The following is a 23849-nucleotide window of genomic DNA, read 5'->3' on the forward strand; positions in this document are numbered from 1 at the left end:
TGCATGTTTCAATTATACAAAAAAAATAACAAAAAATAAAATATTATAAATATGTGATGAATCGTTTATATTACATATTTGTATATTTATGAGTTGAAAATTCGATTTTTTTATTTTTTAAAGGAAATACGTTTTTTTATAATAATAATAATAATTTACAAAACACATGTTCATCTGATCAACTCCCATACAAACTTAAAAAAATCTCGATAATCGCTCCTCGCTGGTTCAAAATCAGTAAGGTTCCAGAAACGCTGCTCATGACAGATGGAAAATTTTGTAGGAAAACTTGATATTTTTATTTTTATTTTTTGTCAATAAATGCTTCCATACTTAGCAAATTTTTGGTCAAGATAGATGAAATGCATTTTTAATCCATTAGTTGTTCATTATCCTGAAAATGAGCTTAGCCCAATAGCGTGACTATATATTACCCATACCCAGCACACAGCATTTATTGATGGGCCTGATGCAGTGGAGGCCACAAGCCCATAGCTAGACTCATGTCATTGTTGAAAAAAACGTACTTGTCCAAATTGGAAAAGCAGTCTCGATCCACTCAAATATGCATCATACAAGTAACTAAAATAGGTTTTACAAAAAAATTATTAAGAAGATTAATCCCCGAGCATTTGATTTACATGCAGCATTTTGATAAATATTTATTTCAATGATGCAACATTACTTGAACTCCAAAGTTTGTTTTTTTGCATTACGAAGGTTCAAAATTTTGTATGGAAGCTTTGCTCAACTCTTAAATCTTCACCGGCATAAATATTCACAATTCCAAACGAGTTTTAAATTATTGAGAAAATACATAAAACCTAATCCATGTTTTATTTCCACCGTTTACAAAAAATGCTTTATTTATTATTATTATTATTATTATTTATTTTATCATAACTCAAGGTAAAGGTAAAGAAATCGTAAATTTATGTAAATGAGTGAAAGAAAAGACATGATAAAGTGAAATAGTTATCTAATCAAGTGAAAGTTCAAGCTTAATTGTTTTAATCAAATTCAAACGCCTCCGATCAATTTAAAAATAATATTTTATTAATTTAATATTTTTAAAATATGAATTTTACTAACTTTAATTTTTAAAATTGAGTTTAAATATTTATAAATATTTTTTTATAAAAAAATTATATAATTATTATATTAAAATTATAAAATTATAATAAATATTTCTCTTTCTAATAAAATTTTATTATTATTAATTATTTATCTTCTTCCCTAAATTTCTAAATCCTCATTCCTAGCTGTCGATGTTAACAATTTTTTTTTTTAAATTTTGAAAATAATAAATTCGAAAGTCACCATTTTTTTTTTTTTATAATTGAAACTACTGTTGGCATGATTTACATGCTTACTCAGACTGGAACCTGCTGGAAGTTGGAGTGGAAACTGAGAAGAATCTGTTTTTTTTTTTTCGTTATTTATTTTACCTGAACAGCTTCAAAGCCCAACCCGTTTGAGTTTGGCGAGTCTGATAAATAAAACCACAACAATAACGCTCCAGGTTTTCCATTGTGCTTGAACCTGAAACTGTCTAAGACAAAACGACAGTGATCGTGTCGATTTTGAGAATGGAGATGGGAGTTAAAGTTCGATGCCAGAGAATTGGGTGCGACACTATGTTCTCCGAGGACGACAATACTGAAGGTTCTTGTCGATACCATCATTCGGTACTCTCTCTCTCTCTCTCTCTCAAATACACACACCCATGTACCCACATGTACCCAAGTTTCCACCTTTTTCACGCATGTGTTCTTCCCCCTTCACTTCAAGCCTTTCACTTTTCAAATGCCCACTTTTTGCATCGTTATTGAATTAATTGATCTTTCTGTAAATTGGGCAGCGTTCAACTCTGTTCTTGCAACTTTTATATTGTATTTGTTATCTCAGTGATTTGAGATCTTGGTTTTGTTTAAGTTTGTGCCTGTTCCTGCGGGATTTGGCTTAGTGAAAGTTCAATTTAGAGGAAAAAGTAAGAAATCTGCATCATTGATGGAAAAATCAAATGGAAGATATTGCCTACTCATGATATCATCTGATATGATATTCACATGCATAATAAATTCTGAACTGGATTTCTTGAAATTTACTCCTTTGATTTTCTCAATAACGGTTGAGATTTTTCACTTTTCTCTCTAAAATGGATTACTCACATCTATTATTTTGAAAGTATTGAGATATGGTATTTCAGCTCAGTGACACACGTATGGCCAGGGAGACCGAGACTAGTACATTTAGTACTTTGGCCAAGGATCCATAGAATCACTGAACAAAATGATTTAGGTTGACAAATGACTTAAGTTATTTGAGACACCGAAAATCATTTTCCTGGTCTTTCACTCTCTTAGGTCCTGATTGAAAGTGCACACATACACATGTATAGGTCCAAGAACTTGGGAAGGGAATTCTAACTAACACTTTAGGGTGAGGACACTTGGCACCAATATTGTCAAAATCGATATTTTTGGGGGATTGTGAAGGGGATGAAAGATTGTAAATGTAGAAACATGACATGGATGATAAGATTTTACTAAAAATGCAAAATTATATTTAAACATATACAAACGCATAGAAAATAATGTAGATAATGAAAATAACCTCAAAATCATATTCATTAAAACTGAAAATTCGTAAGCATAACGTCCGAAACGACCCATAAGTCATAATTACTCACTTAAGTTTATCATATAAAAAACAAAAAATCAGAAACAGAGAAGAGAGGAGGAGGGGCACTTGATGTGAGAGAAGAGAAACTTCTCTCTTCTGAGCCTCAAACCAAAGCGAAAAGGTGAGAATTGAGAGAACAGGGGGTTTTGGTTGGGGTCTTTGGAAAGGAAGAGTCACCAAGAACTTTGTTTGTGAATGGGAGAGGGCTTTGTATCCAATTGGGAGATTATATATATTTTTCAAAAAGGGTTGTCAATTGAGTCAAGAAACCCCTTCTGGTGCCTGCGTTTTCATGGAATCATGCAAGTTGATCCAAGCTCATGATTTCACGCTCAAACTCGACGATTCCACTGGAGTACAAGCCTGCTTGTGTTCTGGATTGCAAGGGCACCAAAAAATCTCAAAATCATGCGGTTCCACAATTTAAAACACGAAGTTTAAAACACTGCTTGGCACCATAATTCTGACTTTTTGTGATCTTTGCGGTAATGGGCGCAAACCCAATGTTAAGAATTTATTAATGATCTTGTAGTTTTGTTGGATTATTATGTGCCAAAAAAATAAACTTTGTCATAGTGCTCGATAATTTCTACTTGTCAATAGTCAACCCTTCATCATTATGTTGTATTTTTTTCCTAATAATTGGTAAAATTGATTCTATTTTTCTTTATGTGTGGTTTATTTTCCATTTTATTAAATCTATATACTGAGTACCTAGTATGCTTATTGCTTATTCCCTTGGAATCTTTATGTTATTTGGTTATAGTTGATTAGGCGTGCACTGTATTTTTACCTACAGGCATAGTTGATTAGGCGTGCACTGTATGGATTCAAGAATGAGCAGCTCTTGCAGAAAGATCTATTTTATCTTAAAAATGGTTCTTAGTTTGTTATCCCTGTCAGATGCTTAGACCAAAAAGTTGGTTCCATTTGAGGATTCTGTTTAGTGGCCTTATTGTACATTATATTGTTATGGATTCTTTCCAGATTTTGTATGAATTTAGTGAATTAATTGTTTCGATGTCCTGTATACTTTCTTAAAACAAGTATTCCATCCATACTGTTTAGCTTTTGAGAAATTATTCTCGAACTCTCCTGATTAAAATTTTGTTTGTGCATTGATGTTCTATGAACACTTTAACATCATTATTTTTGCTAATATCATCACTAAGTGCATACTTGAACTTGGTAAAACTTCTTATTCATTGGTACATCATTGTGATGACTTATGACATGGCATCTTATGGGATCTTACTGAGTCACTTTCCATCTGGCATGTTTGGGACTTGGATTTAATACTGGGGCATCTTCATTTGTTCAGGGAGTAAGTCCTGCCTATTAATCTATTTTTTCACAATGTTTCCTTTTGTATGAAGATTAGTTATCAGTTTTTTTGCAATTGATTACGCTTTCACTTTAATTTCCAGCCTATATTTCATGATGGGATGAAAGAATGGAGTTGCTGTAAGAAAAGAAGTCACGATTTTAGCTTGTTTTTGCAAATTCCAGGGTGAGAGATATTCTCTGTTTCTTTTTCTAGTCTCCTATTTTGCAAATATTGAAGAGTTCACTTTTTTTAGTAGAATTATAATCTATTAATAAATCATGGAGTTTACTTTCTGTTACGGAGAAAGCAAAAGGAACATAGTGATGAGTTAGGTTGTCAAATTTTGTATGGTGGATTTTGGATGTTTTACGCTAATTTGCATAGACTTTATTTACCACTTCTGCATGGGTTGATTTCCTTTACAAATTTACATAGTGAAATCACCACCCCGTTTCAAGAATAATGAAATGTATTTATAATCTCTAATGTTTGTTATCATTTGTATAGTTAAGAGTTCAATCTTCATTGCCAATTCATACTCTGAAGGTACTTGTGGAGGTAAAATGCTCCTCACTGAGGAAAATATGGTTTTCTAAATTCTAAATGTAATAAGATTAATGATTTAGAAATTAGAAGAGGGAATCCGCCTAGCAATAACCCTTGTTAAATTTTCTTACAACATTTGCAAGTGAAATTATCTGCTGCTCCTCAGAATATCTTGATTATATACTGTAGATGATTATGCTTGTGTCCAAGGAAGCATGTACACAACATGAGATATGGATACAACATGATACAAATATGGTGACGTGGCACATTTGAAAAAAATAGAATGCGACAAGACTAGGATACGTTATGTCAAGAAAAAAAAAACATATTTGAATAGCAAAATAAAATATCTCATATAAACTTTGATCTAACATAAATTAAAAAAAATATAATATATTAAAATCATTACAGAAGTTAATGTATTATCTCATCTTAAATATTCACTAAAACTACTAGTAATTAATAGGACATGTATTGGAGTGTGTCATTGATCTATTCCTATTTGACATGTGTCTGACACCAGTACAACAACTGTCTTGCCACGTCCGTGCTTCCTGGCTTGTGTGTAAATTTGTATCTGCCAGACCTTTTTAGTATTAGATCTTAATTTCTGTAATGAGCATAGAGAGCGGTTCAGCTTTGCAAATGTTGGTTTATTAGTTTTCATGATGCTAGTGATTAAACAGCTATCCTGGGAATATATATAGAAAAAACTAACTATACTATTCTATTCATTTTCATTTTATTTTAATGTTCCTTGCATTTGTTGATTGAAGTTTTTCTTTTCTTTGTAATCAAGATGTATGACAGGAAAACATACAACAGAGAAACAAGTAGCTGCACCTGTTAAGAAGAGCACCATGCCCCCTCCAACTGTAACTCCTTCAACCAATGCATCTTCTAAGGACTCTTGTTCAAGGTGTCGGCAGGGTTTCTTTTGCTCTGATCATGGTATTCATATGCATCTGCTATTGACTCTGTCTCGAGTCCTTAGATATTTTTTGAGTAATCCCCATTTCATACTTCCAAAGCTAAATTTTCTTCTCGTGTACCACTTGTATTTTCAGGTTCCCAAAGCAAACCTGTAAATATTGTTGGAGACAAATCCGTAAATCTTGCTGGAGACGCCTCTGCTGTTAACAATTCAAGTGTTCAAGCTCCAAAACCTCCAAAGAAGATAGTTGATATAAATGAGCCCCAGGTATGTAAAAATAAAGGATGCGGTCAAACATTCAAGGAAAAGGATAATCATGACACTGCTTGCAGCTACCATCCTGGCCCTGCCGTCTTTCATGACCGGATGAGAGGGGTCAGTATTGAATATTCCACTGAATGTGCTTAGTTCATTTTTATTTCTTTAATGAAATAATGCCTGTAGCTGTGATATGGTTCTGAGAACTACATTTATTTTCCCTTCCTCACATTATCTTGCAGTGGAAGTGCTGTGACATTCATGTGAAAGAATTTGATGAGTTTATGAGTATTCCTCCTTGCTCAAAGGGATGGCATAATGCTGATCCCGAGTCCTGATCAATGAAGACACCAAAGGAGGGGTTATTTTCTTGCAGTCACTGAAATGGAAAAGGTGCTGTTGATTGATACTGTATTCGGGTCATTGCTTAATTAGAACAAAACATTGTCTCCTCTTTTTCATCAACTTCATTCCCTTTCAATTGGTCAACCTCTATAGTTAATTTGCTGAAAGTCACTTCATAAGGATGATTATTGTGATACTGTAGGACCTGAATTTTTTGTCATGTGTTCCTTGAATATTGCAATTTTCTTTTTCAAGTTTGGACCCAGCTAATGTTGAAAGATGTTAAACTATCTATAGGTTATTTTTAAAATATGGCAATGAGTATGATTTGGATAAGATATAATATTTTTCATTTTTATATTTGCATCTGAGAAACGTATTTGAGCATGGATTTATATGGGTAATAATTTTAGTGTCTATAGTTGAGCTTTACAAATATCTGTATATATTTAGACTTTTTTTTAATTAAATTAAAGTTTTTTAAATATCTTAATTAAAAATATCACAAAAATATTAATTAAATTAAAATTCAACATAAACTTTATCTCAAAACGCAATGTATTTTTTATGTAAGTTCAGTACTTGTAACCATGGCATGTGAGAAAATCATATATTAACATTTATTGGGTTATATATAGGGTTTTGTAAAGCCAAGAAGATAATTTTTTATTACATATCAATTCGGGTAATATTTTTTACATATAGGGATTTGTTTAATGTTATTCAAAATAATACAGTTAGTTATGTGAAATGTTTGTGTAACATTACCTTATTTTAAATTTCATATTGTAAATAACATGTCTTGAATTTCAAAACAAAAATACATTTCGTTTCTCCTTTGGTCAGTGTCAAAGCTAAATTATCAGTTTTGTGTGTGTGTGTGTGTGTGTGTCAAGAAAGATAAATTACTGGAGGAAATTGGGTCCAATCGCCAAACCCTAGAAGGCATCACAAGCAAGGCTTCCTCAGCTTTAGATGGCCCAACAGTTATGGCTTTTATGTCTTTACAAATCACCTAACCTCACTTGTCCATGACCAAAATTAAATAAAATACCCTCTGTTGTGTAAAATGTCAGTCCGTTATATCATAAATAAAATATCGATTGAAATTGTGAAATTTATACAGTGAACTAATCTTGAAAATTTAAAGTCTTTCATTATAATAAATTAATATATACAGCGCATTATTAAAAAAATACATGAAACGTGTAAAACTTTCATTTTAATGCCGCAAGTTGGAGTTGTCATTCAGTATAATTCTACAAAATCAAATTTCTTTTTTATAAACTGAACAATAACTCAATAAGACTTTTGAGCCTATGTAGTTAGTTGTTTTAATTGTTTTATATATTTAACTACCTTAGAAAACCTGTTTGATTAATTTAGAGGTAATTGTATTTAAATAATTTTGTTTTATAAATATGGTTAAATTTTATTTTAATTATTTATTCAATTTTATTTTTTGAATTTTATTTTACTTTTAAAATTATTACTATTCTTAATATTAATTTGTCATATAATAAATATGTCGCATTAGTAATTATTTTAACACGAGATGCCTGCAATTTTCTGAAAACTAAATCAAAGAAATTATTTTAAAATATTTTTTTAAATTAACAATAAATGAATCTATTTTAAATTTTCTGCTATGGCAAAGTAGTGGGTTACACATGACCCAAAATGTCCATGATTGGTAGGGAATTAGTGCTGAAAAATATTGGACTGAAGTCTTATTCTACACTAGAACGTGATTATATAATTATACTATAATATTAATATGTAATCATGTATGCTCCACCTCTATGGGCCCCCAATGTATGATAGTGTAATGAAATATTTAATATGTGGGCATCATTGAAAGTATCATAGCTTCACATCACATTATGATTATACAAAAACAGCATCAGTTGCATGCAGTTGAGAGGGGCATGGGCTTCACGGGTCCTATGATGTGTACAATCAATTATCAATCACTTTCTATTCGCTCCCCTTTATGTCTCAACTACATCTGCGGCCATTATTATAAGTTTAAAATAAACAAACAAAACAAATACTCTGTTTGAAAACCACATTTTGGGAATTGACGTCTGCAATTCTATTTGCTTTCTAACAGTGGAGGAATTGGTCTTCTTCTACTGTTTCTCTTTCTTCAAATTATGAAATAATGACTGACATGCAAATACTATTTACTTTATAACTCTACATAATTCCATCTTTTAATTTAATCCAACCACAACTTACTCTGCTACTACTTGTCCTTCACTGCTTCCTTTGTAAGACCTTTTTGTTTGACTAGTTAGCTACTATTTTTGAAAAGGGATGTTCTTAATGTCCTACTTAACAAGTTATTGGGCTACTACCTTTAACATTATTACAATTATTATTGACTAATAAATGTTTGCTTTTACTTTTCCGGTTCATAAAAATAAAGTAAACATTTATTTGACAATAATTATAAGTGCAGACTTTAATGATTATTTATTGAATGTGGTTGTCACATTTGAATCAGCTTGTGAAATCAAATTTCATTCGAATGTACATGTATGTTGTTTGGATTTTTACATATTTTAAATTGCATAGAATTTATAAAACTTGTTTATAAGACAGGGTGACTCGCAGGCTCCAATTATGTATATTAGGCGAAATTTTGAGAATGATATTTAATCTCCTGATCATATAATTTCTTTAAACAGTTGATATCACTCAACTTGGAATTATTACATTTTGTAATTACTTGCGAAATGATCATTGAGGTGGATCTGCTGTGAGATTTTTGCAGGTGAATACGAAAAAGTAAATGACAAATGAAGTGTAATAACATCTTGAAAAGAGATTCGCAATTGCCATCCAGAAACAAAAAAGTGTATTTTTATTTTGATTTTTTAAAATGTGTGTTACCGAAAAAAATATCATTATTAGTCCATCTTTTAAAATTTAAGGATTATTTAAATTTTAATTTTAATACTTGAATATAAATATTTATATATTATTAATTAATTAAAAATAATATAAACATGTTTTACACGCGTTTCGTAGTCAAAGTAAAAGAAGATAAGACTTAAACTAGAATTTAGGTCCAACGGCATTAGAAGTCGAGAGAGCGGTGAAAAACTATTCCTTTCAATCCTAAAGTCACTTCTAAAGAGTTTCGGTATTTTGAAACGAGTTTTATTAGATATGACTTTTATAAAGATTATTAAAAATTAATAATAATACTGTGTAGGTTAAAATCACAAAATTTATAATATTTTATCTGAGTAACCCGTAGGCTTCTTGTACTTCAATGTCCATGAATTATTTTTGTGGGGACACTTTCCTTTATCTGAATTCCATTTTTTTAGGTAGAAAGCAACAAAAGTTTTTGATCTGTTTTTGCTGCGTAAAAACACATTGTAGTTGGAATTTGGTATTGTTTTAGTAAAGGAGATAGAGACGCATGTTCCACCATTGTGGTCGAGACTCAATATACCAGATGCACACACATGAGAGGACGAACAATTATTTGATTTGATGAGCATCGTGTTGCTGAGTGCTGGTTCCCCCAAACGACGATGATTTTGGGTGTATTCTAAAAGTTATTGTACATGTTACCAAATATAAATTATTCAAATTTTGTTGTATTCTAAACATTTATTATCCTGTGACGCCTGTTTCTGATTTACTCTTTTATTTTTTATTTTTTTAAACATTTTCATTTAGTAAAAATTTATCTTATTCTTATATACTCATCAATACACACATATATATTAATTATTAATTATTATTAACACAAAATCACACCCTACAAATTCATGAATAGTATTAAATATAATAATTTTAAAAAATATTATTTTTTATTTTTTAAATGCCAGTTTTGAACACATTAAAAATTTTGAACGAAAAAAAATAATTGTTATAGAAATTTATTATATTCCATTCATTCTAATAATATTTATCTTTTAAAACTGATACATTTATATTAGAAAAATATTAATTGATGTAAAAAATATCAATAAAAACACTTTGTTTTGTCATTTTATCAATTAAAATCATTTTCAATCAATCATTTAAGGGTTCGTCAGAAAAATAAACGGATCTTACTTGTTCAAAATGATAATAGTTTTAACAATCTTTTAAAATTTATGTAACGTCAAATACAATGAGAATTTATATATAATAAATTTATACAACTAAAAATTTTAAGACTTTGTATAATCTAATGCATTAACGTTATTGAAAGGTACAAATTTATTAAAAATTATTATTTAGTTATTTACTAATTTTTATTTATAATGTTTCATAAATTAAAAAAACTTTTTAAAAGAAAACAAAACTCTAGAATTTTAGTAGAGAGTATCTCAAGACTTTTTTTTCTAAAATGGTTTGTAAATAAAATATTTAAAGTTCAAATTGCCTTTTCATAATTAAGATTTTAATCATCTTTAAATATTTAATGTATTAGAAATTCCTTCACATTTTCATATTATGTCTTATTTTGTTGTTTTATTTTTGAAGACCCATATCATGTTTTGTTGAAGAGTACATGACTAACGAACTTTTCTAGGAAATTGAACCCTTATTAAACCATGTCGCAGCAACATGCTGGAAAAAGTCGATGGCTTTATAAATCTCACTGAATCATTATCTGCACTGTTCAGAGGCCAGTTTTTATTTATTTATTTCTTACAAATACAATTTATCAAATTTCAATATAAATCTAATTTTTTTTAAACATATAACAAAAATAATATTAATTTTGTATTAAAATTATATTAAATTCGATCTTGAAAATAAATAAACAACTAAAAATAATAATTAAAAAGTAAATTATTATTATTATTAAGATCAAAACATTACTAATTATTATAAATAGAACTTAAAATTCAAATTTTTTGATATATTTATGTCATGAAATATTATATTTTTTAACAAAATTTATTATTTATTATATATTTTTAGGCAAATTGAAAATTACAATATATTATTGAATATTAATAGTATAAAAATGTAAATTTTATTATTTAAACTATCCACAAACATTCCTCTAATGTCAAACTGTTACTCAAAGAATTAGATCTATAATTATCAAGCCTATTTTATTTTCTATTAAAAAAAAATGTAAGTTTGTTTGAGGTTGAGCGGGGCCCACGTTACGGAGTCACGCCGGCCAGCCGTACGCTGCTGACGGCGGAGTACCGGCGGATTTGGTGCCGGCCGAATCTCCCTCTGAGGTCTGAAGCACTGCCTCTGCCTCTACGGACAGTACTACTCTGATGCTATTCATAGATTATCACAGGCCTGATGCACTCCCATTGTGATCTTGCCACGTATACGATTTTGTCTTCAACGCAATAAAGCAAAAAAATTACTTGATTGGTGAAAATATGAAAATTAAAATGAGTCTAAAGAACAAGTAAAATTAATTGAACACGGAGGAAAGATGCAGGCAAGTTGAAGGTTTACAGTGGAATTAAGTTGAGAAGCTATTTTACAGTGTGTTTGGATTTAGTTTGGAGTGTTTATAAATTTATATTAATGTTTTAGAAATAACCGTATTGAAACAAAGCACAGTATAATTGTGTTGTCGGTGGATGGCAAACAACGCAGAACAACAATGTCTGTGAAAGCGCAGTGGGTGTTTGAAGACGAAGTTGAAGGGATTATGAATCTGCCATATAGTAATAGCAATAGCAGCTTTCCGCAGTTCAGCAATAACACATGTTTGCATTTTGCATCGTATAAAGCTGCGTCCTATTCCTTTTCAATTACAACTGTCTTCTCTTCGTTTGGTAATTATCCTTTTGCCTCCTTTTTACTTACTAGTATTTTTATATCTCCTTCTCTTCCTTTTATTACGCTCAAAAGCTTTTTCCTTTTTATTTTCTTATGGCTACAATGTAATGCCACTGTCTAGCTCCACTTCCTCGTGCCTTCGCATTCATTATCATTATTCATTCACCCAATAAACAAGGTCTAACCCCACCCCACTATCCAAATCCATGCCAAAGCCAAACACCGTTTGTCCTCTCAAAGATACACACACATCTTTTTCAGTTTTTCTAAATACCTAGTCTTTATGTAGTATTTTATTGTTGTACTGTATGCTAAATTTAAGCGTAAACTGTATATATAGTTTGTTGTAATGCATTATTTTAATAGTCGATATCACAAAGTATCAGATAATTTTTAAAATATTATAAAATTGATATGCTGGATAAAAACACTTAAACTAATAGATGAATTAATAAAATTTATTATTTTTGTACCTACACTCTTGAGTAAATCTTTTCTCACTTTTTACATTATATTATGTAAGAGGGTAGTAAGTAGAACTAACCTAATAATGTTCTAGGATAAAATACTTTTTTTATCTATAATTATTTGATACCAATTAAATGATTTCATTTTAACAAGGGCGATGATCGTATAGAATAGTAAAGTTTAAAAATAGTAATGAAAAAAAGTTCCTCTTCATTTTACTGTATTTAAATATTTTGGGATTGGCAAAATTGTGGATAGAAAAGTGGGCCCACGCCTGTTAGTTTTCATCCCTGATTCTGATATATGGTTTGCATAGGAAGAGCTAGGAAGCCATGCACAACTGTAGCATCTGCATCAACGCAATAACCACACGCCATTCCTCACATCATGCATTTTATAAAGTTTTTTCATCTTTGATAAAGGTATAATATTAATATTCATTAATGGATTGGAACTTATAGACGCTCTCACAATGCATTGGTTTTCATATAACGACAAACATCCACAAACTCTTCTTCTTCCTTTTTTTCTTTTTATGAAAAAAATAAATAAAACCTCAATGGCCAAAAATGGCCTGGCAAATAAGGACAAAACCTTTTTGAAAATGATATTGTATTTAATATATATATATACACATTATTTTTTGACAGTTATTTTGTAAATTATATTGAACCCTTTCATAGTTTGTTTAGATGAATGCAAATTAATAATAGTAATGTTTTTATTTAAGTAAAAAATATTCATTTTCTCTACAAAGATTTAAGGTTTAATTATCTTAAAAAATGAAAGCACAATATAACAAGAACGGATTGAGCATTTTTAAATGACGTATGTTTATATTCATATTTTGTTCATTTTAAAAAATAATTGATGTAAAAGTTGCATATAAATATCTTTTTATTTACCCCATTAAATAAAATAGCTTAATTATTAACTCTTAAGTTAATTTTAAACAACTTAAAATGTCAGATTTTTATGAAAAATATTATATTATTATAATTTTTTAATGTATGTAAATGTGTTAATTTTGAATATGTTGTAATTTTTAATAAAAACTATTATTCATAAATTGTTATGGTGTGTTCTTCTATATATTTTAAATTTTTTTCATAATTGATATTAAATTATTAAAGTTTTTTAATTTTAATAGTGATATTTTTTAATTAAAAATAATAAATTTTTACGTGTATAAAATTCATCTTAAACATTCAGATTTACATTTTCTCGTAAACTGTCAACTGTTTTTATTGGATTCACTACAGCTTTAGTAATTTTCATTTTGGGAATCTTATAGTTCTTATATCTTAATCTAACACGCGCCACAAACACGCGCTCCATGCTCCACGATTGTTCGAACGAGGTCTCAGCAGCTCTTTGAGCGCGTAGCTAGAGTTAACCTTTTATCACAGTCATGAATGTGAAAACAGAAAGAGGTTATAGTGCACGCAGGGACAGGCGCGTGTGGAAAGAGCTAAAGCCTATAGCTGTCAAATATACTGGGAAACGGCAAGTACGAATGACGGCGGCTACCACCATATATACAGTGATAGTCAGCTCAACTAACGTCGCTTCACCGCCGTTTCCCATTCTCTCTCTTCATTACACTGCCTTCAGTGTCTCCCTTACAGTTCACGCCAAACGCCTGCTCTCTCTCTCTCTCTCTCTGCGCACAACAAGAACAACAACAACAAACAAACAATGTTATTGTAATCACCACATTTTCTTATAGTTGGTCTTTTTTTCTACCGAGTGTTGTGGGAAGAAAAAGCAATGGAAGATGATGGCTTGGTGCTGTTGTTCTATGCTAATGCAGCTAACCATCGCAGCAAGTTCAGCTCTATCATGGTTCCTCTTCTGCTCCTGCTTTTCCTCCTCTCTCCACTTGCCTCGCCATTCAGTGAAGAAGGTATGCTTTTGCGTCGTGTGTATGTCTCTGTGTGTGGGCATTGTCATTTTGACTAACCCCTTTAGTCCTTTTCGTTTTCTTCTTTTACTGCACCATCAAAATTTTGTGTTGCATCTATTCTGTTCTCGTTTTTTCTGCATCTGAGTAGCTTTCTCTCACTTGTTTGTGGTTTGGTACTGTAAATGCATCTCAAAATTTAGCTTTGTTTCCGTTTGTTTCCCCCCCCCCCCCCCCCCCCGTTTGTGCTCTCTAAAGGACTTTAAGATGCTTTTTTTAGATGTTTTTGCACAGCAAAGTGAAGTGAAGCTTTTTTTACATTTTCTTTGTGTACTTTTTTTTTTGGCACTCGGTTTTCTGATGATTTTGTCGGGGGCTAAGTAGATATTTTCGTTGTTGGATTTGGTGAAACATTCCTCGAGGAAAAGCTCTTTTCTGTTCGCAGAAAGAAATAAACCTGTTATGTTAAGACACCGTGAATCAGAATCGAGCAATGCTCTTGTCCTCCTTTTGGAGAGATTCACCGCCGTCTTCAGGTTCCCATTTTATAGTCGTTCAATTTTGTGGCCGCTTAGTGTGGTTGTTTCGATGTGATCATTGTAACAGGAATATGCTCCATAAGATAATCTTATCATATATTATGATTACATTATATTATGTATGTATTAAGTGAGGTTTAAGCAATATTTAATTTGATAAGTGTAAGTTGATTTATGTAAATTTGACCGTTATTCTTCTTGTTCGGCGTATTCCCATAATTTATATTTTTTATTTATGTGGCTTCCCATTTTCGTAATTTTATATGCCTATGTTGTTATTTTTGTTCTTATCATAATACTTATTATTATTATTATTATATCAAGTTTATCCTAATCTTTCTATTTCATAGTGTATTGTTTTTGGATTTATTTCCCATATATTTTTTTCAGAGGAATGATTTTATTTATGATTACTTTACGGCAAATTAATTGCCTTGGCTTTTCGAAAGTATTTCTATACTAGAGTGTTCATTTGCCCAAAAGTATATACTTTTTCAATTGTGGTATGATGTGCTTTTGTATGCATCCTAAGCATAAATAGTAGAACTTCATAATGGATTAATAATGATAAATTCATACGTCAGTGAGGTTATATAGTGTGCTTGAAACTTGAATGCCCTTGAAAATGCACAGGACAAGCATTAATGGTGATGAAGGCTTCCTTCATCAATATGGCGGACGTACTCCTTGACTGGGATGACGTGCACAATGACGACTTTTGCTCTTGGCGTGGAGTTTTCTGTGATAATGTCAGCCTTACCGTGGTATCTCTGTGCGTTTTCTATGCTTTAAGACACTTTTCTATATTTGTGTTAATCTCTCATTAGCCACATTTTTCTGATAATTGCTCAAGTAATTTTCCCCCTTTTTCTGAAGGAATCTGTCCAGCTTGAACCTTGGTGGGGAAATATCGCCGGCCATTGGTGACTTGGGAAACTTGCAATCTATGTATGTTTGTTTCGGCGGATATGGTTGCATCTCTTAAAATCTTGTGTCACGTAATTATGTGTTAACTTGAATTTGTACCTGAAAAGTATGTTTTTTTCGCAATCACAGAGACTTGCAGGGGAACAAGCTAACTGGTCAAATCCCAGATGAAATTGGAAACTGTGCAGCACTTGTTCATCTGTAGGACTTTCGTTTTTTTTTGTATTACTACTTATTTGCGTGTTGATTTTGTCTTAATGTGAATGGCTTTTGCTCTATGACATTAGTGCTTATCACTTGCTTTTTGGTGGAATTGAAGGGATTTGTCTGACAATCAGCTATATGGGGATATATCTTTTTCCATATCAAAGTTAAAGCAACTCGAGTTTTTGTAAGTTTGAAAGCAGAATAAGGAATTCAATATGTCGTGCTGTTCTTAGTGGATGAGTTCTGAGTCGAATTGGTGAATGCAGGAATTTAAAGAGTAATCAATTGACTGGTCCAATTCCTTCAACTTTAACCCAAATTCCAAACCTGAAGACTCTGTAAGTTCTGTTCTTTTTATCGTGGTTTGAATTTCAGTGGTTGTGGCCTTGTATTTCAAACTCAGACGTATTCTCATGCGATGGAAATGGTAGTTTTTTATTACACTTCTATTTGTTTTTCATGCCTCCCAGCATGAACTGCCCATAAATTTGTTTTGATAATTGTTCTGTCATGTTTGCAGGGATCTTGCTAGAAATAAGCTCACTGGGGAGATACCAAGGCTTCTCTATTGGAATGAAGTCTTGCAGTATCTGTAGGTTTCATCTTTTTATCTGTTATTTTCGTCTGTACCAGGATGTTTCTGAATTATTCTGGAAAAAAGTTTATTGTGATTGCACATTTGTGCAGTGGGTTGCGAGGGAACTTGTTGACTGGAACTTTGTCCCCTGATATCTGTCAATTAACTGGTTTGTGGTATTTGTGAGTAATCAAACCCAGCCACTTCGTGGTCTTTCTTCTGTTTTTTCTTGTTGCCTTAAATCTTTTTTGATCTTTTTGTTTTCCACGGGTTCTCAGTGATGTGAGGGGCAATAATCTGACTGGTACTATACCTGACAGCATTGGGAACTGTTCAAGTTTTGAAATCTTGTAAGTTTTAATATCTGGTGTGTTTAATATCTCGTTTCCAATATTTTTTGGCTTCGTCATCACTCTATCATTTCATCGAGTTCAGGGACATATCATATAATCAGATTTCTGGGGAGATTCCCTACAATATTGGATTTCTGCAAGTGGCTACTTTGTGAGTACTTTGGTGTGGATTTGTTATTCTAATGATAACGATGTTGTGAATATCTCGCATTGCATTTTTTATGATGTTTATTTTCTTTATAGACAATGATGATCATTATCATTGCATTTTCTGCGTAGGTCACTTCAAGGAAATAGGTTAACTGGGAAGATTCCAGAAGTCATTGGTTTAATGCAAGCCCTTGCAATATTGTAAGCATACTTAATCTTTCTGTCAGTATAGCTTTTATGCTTGCAAAGTAATGGCCGGATGATCCAATTCAGTTTTCTGTTTATTGTGCGCTGGTAATTGAAATGTGGGTTTTCTTGTATTTTGGCATTGTTGTGTAGGGATCTGAGCGAAAACGAATTAGAGGGATCAATTCCTCCAATACTTGGCAATCTGACTTTTACTGGCAAACTGTGAGTGTACCTTACAGGTCACACGACTAAAACTCCTTTTAGTTATATTGGTTATTGCTTGAGCTGTGCAATTATTCAGGTACCTTCATGGAAACAAGCTTTCTGGTGCCATTCCTCCAGAACTTGGCAATATGTCCAAGCTTAGCTATTTGTGAGTTGATCAATAATAACCTTTCATCATTTTATTAATTTCTGGTGTATGTAAGTAATGATTATAATTTTTCCAGGCAATTGAATGACAATCAATTAGTGGGTAAAATTCCAGATGAAATAGGGAAGCTTGAACATCTTTTTGAATTGTGAGTTTTATTTTCTTTTGTTGCATCGTCCTTTAACAGTTGTTGATGTCTGTGGTGTAAAGCTGATTTGTTAAATATTGTTTAGGAACCTGGCAAATAATCTTCTTGATGGATCAATTCCGCATAACATCAGCTCCTGCACTGCCTTAAATCAGTTGTAATATTTCCCAGCATTATTTATACTTGGGATATTTGTAATTTTCAATACCCAAGCATGGGTTATCTTTTCATTTATTTGCCTTTTTTATTTTTGCAGTAATGTGCATGGTAATCGTTTAAGTGGATCCATTCCATTGAGTTTCCGCAGCCTGGAGAGTTTGACGTACTTGTATGTTATTGTAAACTGTTTGTAGTGTTTATATTATTTTGGTTGTAGGTCATTTCTCTTTTTAGTAAATCCCATTGTAAAATTTTTTGATACCCAGAAATCTATCTACAAACAATTTTAAGGGGAACATTCCAGTTGAGTTGGGGCATATCATTAATCTTGATACACTGTAAGTTATTTGGACAAAGAATTGTGACCTGCTTACTTTCATTGTATGGCAAATATTGATCAGTTTATTTTGTACTTTGTTTTAGGGATTTGTCAAGCAATAATTTTTCAGGGCATGTACCAGCATCTGTTGGTTATCTTGAGCATCTCCTGACCCTGTAAGATTTAAATTGTAATAAAACATGTGATCATACTATAAATGGGTCCCCTATTGCCCCAGTTGAGTGAAATTTTCATTTCATAATTTCAGAAACTTGAGTTATAATCACCTTGATGGGCCCTTACCTGCCCAATTTGGGAATCTCAGAAGCATTCAATTAATGTAGGTTTGCTGGACCTTTTCTGATGATGAAAATTCAATCTCTTATTAGGTTATCTGTATTTGTGATTTCATTGAGGCTCAATTTATTCTTTTTCCAGTGATTTGTCATTCAACAACTTGTCTGGTAGCATACCTTCAGAAATTGGACAGCTGCAGAATCTTGTTTCTCTGTATGTTTTACTGTAAATATTTTGTGCCTCATGAAGTGCTGATTAATTACTGGATAACTTGGTCATTAATTTGTTTTACCTTGAACTTGTGATAGGATTATGAACAGCAATGATTTGCAGGGGAAGATTCCTGATCAGCTGACTAACTGTTTCAGTCTTACTTCCGTGTGAGTGTGCCTGCCAGCCAGCCTGTACCTTCATGTGCTTGTTTTACCCCTAAGTTGAATTCTCTGATTTTTTGTTTTCTCTGTTTTTTTGTGTTTTAGAAACTTTTCGTATAATAATCTTTCTGGTGCAATTCCTTCAATGAGGAACTTCTCTCGGTTTTCAGCTGACAGGTATTTCTGTGAAACCTAGTATTTTTGTAGTTTTCTGTCTTTTATGTGTCAATGATCCAAATGTTTCATTTTGCAGCTTCATCGGAAATCCTTTATTATGTGGAAACTGGGTAGGATCAATTTGTCGTCCTTACGTACCAAAATCAAGAGGTGTGATTCAATTTTAATGCCTTGACAGGATGAGTTTTTTAAATATAATGAGGTCTTGATTTGGATGTTTTATTTTTCAGAGATATTCTCAAGAGTTGCTGTTGTATGTCTCACACTGGGTATCATGATGTTGTTGGCAATGGTAATTGTTGCTTTCTATAAATCCAGCCAATCGAAGCAACTGGTTAAAGGATCTAGCCTAACTGGGCAAGGCACGTTGATTGCTAGCGTTCATGTTATAGTATTTTAGTGTTAGCCTGAATTCTTATTGATTTGTTACTTTGTGCTTCTTTTCAGGGCCTCCTAAACTTGTTATTCTTCATATGGATATGGCTATCCACACCTTGGATGATATAATGAGAAGTACTGAGAATCTCAATGAAAAATATATCATAGGGTATGGTGCCTCTAGTACTGTATACAAATGTGTTTTGAAGAGTTCACGACCTATTGCAATTAAGCGATTGTACAACCAGCATCCGCACAATTTAAGGGAATTCGAGACTGAACTTGAAACAATTGGCAGCATTAGACACAGAAACCTTGTCACCTTGCATGGATATGCCCTCACTCCCTATGGAAACCTCCTTTTCTATGATTATATGGCAAATGGCTCACTCTGGGATCTTCTTCATGGTAATTTTGCTGAATTAAAGATGTTTCCATCTTAATTTTGGCGGATGATTTTGGATTATTTGGATTAAAATTGTTTATTTAAATGTGTTGCTTTGGACATTTTTATTTGTCAAGATTGAAAAATGCATGTTTGTTTATTTCTTCACATTGTTGCAATGCAGTTTCAACTTTTGTGCCTTGCCTTGTATGACAGGTCCCTTGAAGGTAAAACTTGATTGGGAAACACGCTTGAGGATTGCTGTAGGAGCAGCTGAGGGACTTGCTTATCTCCATCATGACTGCAATCCTCGAATTGTTCACAGGGACATAAAGTCTTCAAATATCCTGTTGGATGAGAACTTTGAGGCTCATCTCTCTGATTTTGGCACTGCAAAGTGTATCTCAACCACAAGAACTCATGCATCAACTTATGTTCTTGGAACTATAGGCTATATTGACCCAGAGTATGCTCGAACATCTAGGCTGAATGAAAAATCAGATGTATATAGCTTCGGCATTGTTCTACTAGAGCTACTTACAGGGAAGAGGGCAGTGGACAACGAGTCTAATTTGCATCAATTGGTACGTATATTACATGCAGTTAAGCTTTTTTTTTGGTTCATCATAGTCATCGTAGTTACCCTTTGTAAAAAGGAATACATTTTGTTTATTTGTGTTAATAGCCCTTTGCAGGGGTCATAATAATGTAGTTTTGATATGCTTACGTTACATTTAGTATGAACAGTATTGTCATCTTGGGGAGCTCAGTCGTTAAAATAGTGCTGATATATGCATAAACTCTTAGCTTTGTTGATACAATAAGCCTTTAAGTTTTATCTCGATTAATTTTAGCATTGATTTTCAGATATTGTCAAAGGCAGATAACAACACTGTAATGGAGACTGTGGATCCAGAGGTCTCCATTACATGCATTGATCTGGCTCATGTGAAGAAGACCTTTCAGCTTGCTTTGCTTTGCACGAAAAGGAACCCTTCTGAGAGGCCTTCCATGCATGAAGTAGCCAGGGTGCTGGTATCACTACTTCCTGCACCTCCGAGTAAAATCCTTGCTCCCCCTGCAAAGAACTTTGACTATACTCATTTTGTGATTGAGAAGGGACAACAAAAATTGGAAGCGCAACAACCTCAGCAAGATAACAATTCATCCAATGCTCAATGGTTTGTTCGTTTTGGAGATGTTATATCCAAGAGCACTTGACCCCTGGTACCTATGTACCTTTAGGATTCGTGTCAGACAAAAGTGATGTTTCGGTAAAAGATAATTGTTTTTTGTACTTTTTTTTGGTGATCAATACATCATCCTTTATATGCCTTGAACGAATAGAGGATGGACCACATGGATATAGAACGTATTATGGAGCTCAAGTTTCTACTGTATATCTTATCAGCACTGGTTATTAATATTATTACCTGTTGAATGATTACTCTTTTTACCGTAATACGGTAGAATATGGTCTGGCTATTTTTTTTTTCTGAAAAAATATACGATACGATTACTTCAAGTATAATCTTAAATAGCCAATGTGCCCTTATTTATACTATGAATTGTGAAATTGAAAATTAGTTTAACAATAACTTTATCAAGGGCTACATATTACGAGTTGTACAATTTACGAAATAGTAAATGTGCTGATTCTATTGAAGAAGCAAAATTAATGTAGTTTTGACTGTTTGAAAAAGCAAAAAAGTTTTATTTTTGTGCAGTACTAGTTCATTATTTTTTAAAACATGAAGTGTAATATCATTTCAGTAGATTATTCTTGCTCTATACTATGGATGAGGTATATCTTATAATTTCTTCGTTTGTGTCGTTAATACAATTAAAATCTGACAAAGGAAATATGTAAAGTTCAACGTCTTAATTATAATATATAGTAATGAGTAGTACAGCTATGTTTTAGGCAAAACCTGAAGATATGTTACAATGTAAGCAATCTCATCAAAGAAAACCCATAAATTGTACAAGACTTGACAGTAATTTAAAGAAAATCCATATTCAGGAGGCAGATGGGCATCATGGTCTAGAGAACAGTCTTGGTACTTGTTCTTTTCAACTACATCATTACTCTGACCAGGCCATTTTCAGTCTAGGGAAGTACTTTCTCTTCAGCAATGCTTCAATCATATGGCTGCTGGTTACACTGGAGAAGCATCCAAAAGCTTGCTTTCTTGTGATTTTCTGCACAATTCATTGAGAGGCAAAAGAGTACGAGTCGGTTTGAAATATAGTTTTTTGCAAGATCATAACCACATTACAATTTAACCGCACTTGAAAGGGAATCAATATAGACAGGGATTACATGATTTCAGAGATTGTCCCATATGGCCTGATAAAATAAGATTGCAGATTTCCTACTTTAGAGGGAGTCCTAAAATCTTATAGTCATGCATATTCAGGTAGTAAAGTAAAGAAATGTTCCTTATTGATCGTCGTCCTGATTATTATTATTATTATTATTATTATTGAAAGAAAAAAATGGGGTGTCGGATGTTGTTACCTTTGGTGGATCCCATTTTTTCATTTGAACTGCTTTTCTTCCGTAGCTTCTTCTACTCATCATAATTAGCTCTCCAAGTGTTGGTGGCCTCCTAACCATGTCACTGACACAATCTTCATGATCAAAATCTTTCGAGGAAGCCAGACTTGAAGACACCTGTTCTAAGTGCTCATCCCTTTCAAGGAAGCCAGACTTAGGTGGATACAAAGGAAAGAGGCATTCAAGGAAAGTGGCACCAATTGGACTTGACCTGCCAGTTGCATAACTACTTGTGCTACTATCTGTCTCTGAGGAAGCTGGGGAAGATGGAGTTTCGAGATGGTCACTGTTACGTTTACACAATGAATTTTTCTGCAGTGGAATAGCTGTTGCAATTTTTGTTGATGACACAAGACAATTTGCAAGTAATGAGGGAACTGAGCTGAATGATTCGTCAGCATCAAAACTAAATGCTTCAAAGTCCAAGCTAGTTATGCTTTCACTGTCATTATTGTAGCTTCCACCCTGGTGAACATTCTCAATGCTGCTTTCTTTATGTTTGTCATCATCATGGCCATAGTTGCATGCAATAGAGTATCCTGAAGATGATGCTACATGAATAAGTATTTTGTGTGGTTTTGGAGGCACATGATCTACTGATACATGTGAGAATTTAGGAAGGGGTTTTCCAGGTTTTTCTTCCCAAACAAAGGGAACTGAGGCTATTTGTTTGAGTGGAGTTTTAGGGAACTGGTCAACTGAAGATATCTGTGGCTTCCAATCTTTCTTAGGAATGCCTGGCTTTACTTCCCAGATGAAAGGAACTGAAGGTGGTTCTCTAACGTGTTTTTTCTTTCTTGTTTCATCCATTTTTCATTGCTCTTGTGATTTTGCACTAGTGCATTTTATAGTAGTTGAAAAGTAGTGGTTTAGTACCAACTTTTGTTAACTGTACCATTTTGTTCTCCTAGAGATTAGGCATACCTGCCCCTCCATTTATCCTTTGGAGCAAGTTGACTTGGAATATTGCTCTGCATACTTCGGAATCCATAACTCAATACTTTTTTTATTGTCCTCCGTATTTTCTTTATCTTTTTCCACCTTATGTTTATTTTTTCCTAAACATATACGTACACTTTGATAATTATTCTTGTTGTGTGAAACTAAAAAAGGTTGATTATTTAATTTTTTAGATTTTTTTTTCAAGAAAACACAATTATTATTGTTTTATTTTCTTTTACATTTTGTTTGTACATCAGGTTATCCTGGTTTGGGCCTAGCTTTCAGACTTAAAATGACTTGATCGAATCTGAGTCTTTAAATATTAACATAATAAAAACATAATCTTGTATCATGTCAATTTAAATCCAGCTCAATTTAAAAATTAAAAAGTCTTTTTTGATGCCCTCAATGTGCAAGCAGAGTATTCACTAGACCGAAGTGTTAGGTATAATGAACGAGGTTATTACAAGTGACAAACAGTTATCGTTTAAGTAAACGGAAGATTCTACCACACTCCCTCTCAGAATCAGTCTCTGAAACCCAATCCCTCACGC

At 32.5% G+C, this 23849-nt stretch overlaps 3 protein-coding genes across 5 annotated transcripts; 2 read left to right on the plus strand and 1 right to left on the minus strand.

The window, feature by feature from the left end:
- Nucleotides 1-1370: 1370 nt before the first annotated feature.
- Nucleotides 1371-6454, plus strand: LOC113872088 (cysteine and histidine-rich domain-containing protein RAR1). Of its 2 annotated transcripts, XM_027509341.1 has the most exons (7): nucleotides 1371-1548; nucleotides 1583-1688; nucleotides 4007-4009; nucleotides 4113-4195; nucleotides 5361-5512; nucleotides 5629-5870; nucleotides 5996-6293. In XM_027509341.1, the coding sequence occupies exons 2-7, from the start codon at nucleotides 1590-1592 to the stop codon at nucleotides 6089-6091; spliced, it is 675 nt and encodes a 224-aa protein (XP_027365142.1). In that variant the 5' UTR covers nucleotides 1371-1548; nucleotides 1583-1589; the 3' UTR covers nucleotides 6092-6293. The 2 variants fall into 2 exon arrangements, with proteins under 2 accessions (XP_027365142.1, XP_027365141.1); XM_027509340.1 differs by having other exon boundaries at nucleotides 1371-1688; nucleotides 5996-6454.
- A 7563-nt stretch (nucleotides 6455-14017) lies between these two features.
- On the plus strand, nucleotides 14018-23844 carry LOC113871263 (LRR receptor-like serine/threonine-protein kinase ERL1). 2 transcript variants are annotated; one of them, XM_027508248.1, is made up of 27 exons: nucleotides 14018-14244; nucleotides 15414-15552; nucleotides 15657-15728; nucleotides 15837-15908; nucleotides 16027-16098; nucleotides 16181-16252; nucleotides 16435-16506; nucleotides 16602-16673; nucleotides 16770-16841; nucleotides 16927-16995; nucleotides 17124-17195; nucleotides 17334-17405; nucleotides 17485-17556; nucleotides 17633-17704; nucleotides 17790-17861; nucleotides 17961-18032; nucleotides 18130-18201; nucleotides 18287-18358; nucleotides 18451-18522; nucleotides 18621-18692; nucleotides 18788-18859; nucleotides 18959-19030; nucleotides 19107-19180; nucleotides 19261-19392; nucleotides 19478-19816; nucleotides 20010-20377; nucleotides 20661-23844. In XM_027508248.1, exons 1-27 carry the CDS (start codon nucleotides 14109-14111, stop codon nucleotides 21012-21014), a joined length of 2979 nt encoding a protein of 992 aa, XP_027364049.1. In that variant the 5' UTR covers nucleotides 14018-14108; the 3' UTR covers nucleotides 21015-23844. The 2 variants fall into 2 exon arrangements, with proteins under 2 accessions (XP_027364049.1, XP_027364050.1); XM_027508249.1 differs by lacking the exon at nucleotides 15837-15908.
- On the minus strand, nucleotides 21870-23163 carry LOC113871264. The gene is made up of 2 exons (XM_027508250.1): nucleotides 22315-23163; nucleotides 21870-21995 (listed from the first exon to the last, which is right to left on the minus strand). Exons 1-2 carry the CDS (start codon nucleotides 23161-23163, stop codon nucleotides 21879-21881), a joined length of 966 nt encoding a protein of 321 aa, XP_027364051.1. The 3' UTR covers nucleotides 21870-21878.
- Nucleotides 23845-23849: the final 5 nt, after the last annotated feature.

The sequence above is a fragment of the Abrus precatorius genome, unplaced genomic scaffold (assembly GCF_003935025.1).
Source record: "Abrus precatorius isolate BTA unplaced genomic scaffold, Abrus_2018 Scaffold7, whole genome shotgun sequence".
NCBI classification, from domain to species: Eukaryota; Viridiplantae; Streptophyta; class Magnoliopsida; order Fabales; family Fabaceae; genus Abrus; species Abrus precatorius.

Bases quoted from the DNA above. Each gene is read 5' to 3' on its own strand.
- LOC113872088 (XM_027509340.1), top strand. From the start codon at position 1,590: ATGGAGATGGGAGTTAAAGTTCGATGCCAGAGAATTGGGTGCGACACT. The intron at 5,513-5,628 runs GTATTCATATGC...TTGTATTTTCAG, and splicing joins TTTCTTTTGCTCTGATCATG to GTTCCCAAAGCAAACCTGTA. The intron at 5,871-5,995 runs GTCAGTATTGAA...ATTATCTTGCAG, and splicing joins TTCATGACCGGATGAGAGGG to TGGAAGTGCTGTGACATTCA.
- LOC113871263 (XM_027508248.1), top strand. From the start codon at position 14,109: ATGGAAGATGATGGCTTGGTGCTGTTGTTCTATGCTAATGCAGCTAAC. The intron at 19,393-19,477 runs GCACGTTGATTG...GCTTCTTTTCAG, and splicing joins ATCTAGCCTAACTGGGCAAG to GGCCTCCTAAACTTGTTATT. The intron at 19,817-20,009 runs GTAATTTTGCTG...CTTGTATGACAG, and splicing joins ACTCTGGGATCTTCTTCATG to GTCCCTTGAAGGTAAAACTT.
- LOC113871264 (XM_027508250.1), bottom strand. From the start codon at position 23,163: ATGGATGAAACAAGAAAGAAAAAACACGTTAGAGAACCACCTTCAGTT. The intron at 21,996-22,314 runs GTAACAACATCC...TGAATTGTGCAG, and splicing joins AAAAATGGGATCCACCAAAG to AAAATCACAAGAAAGCAAGC.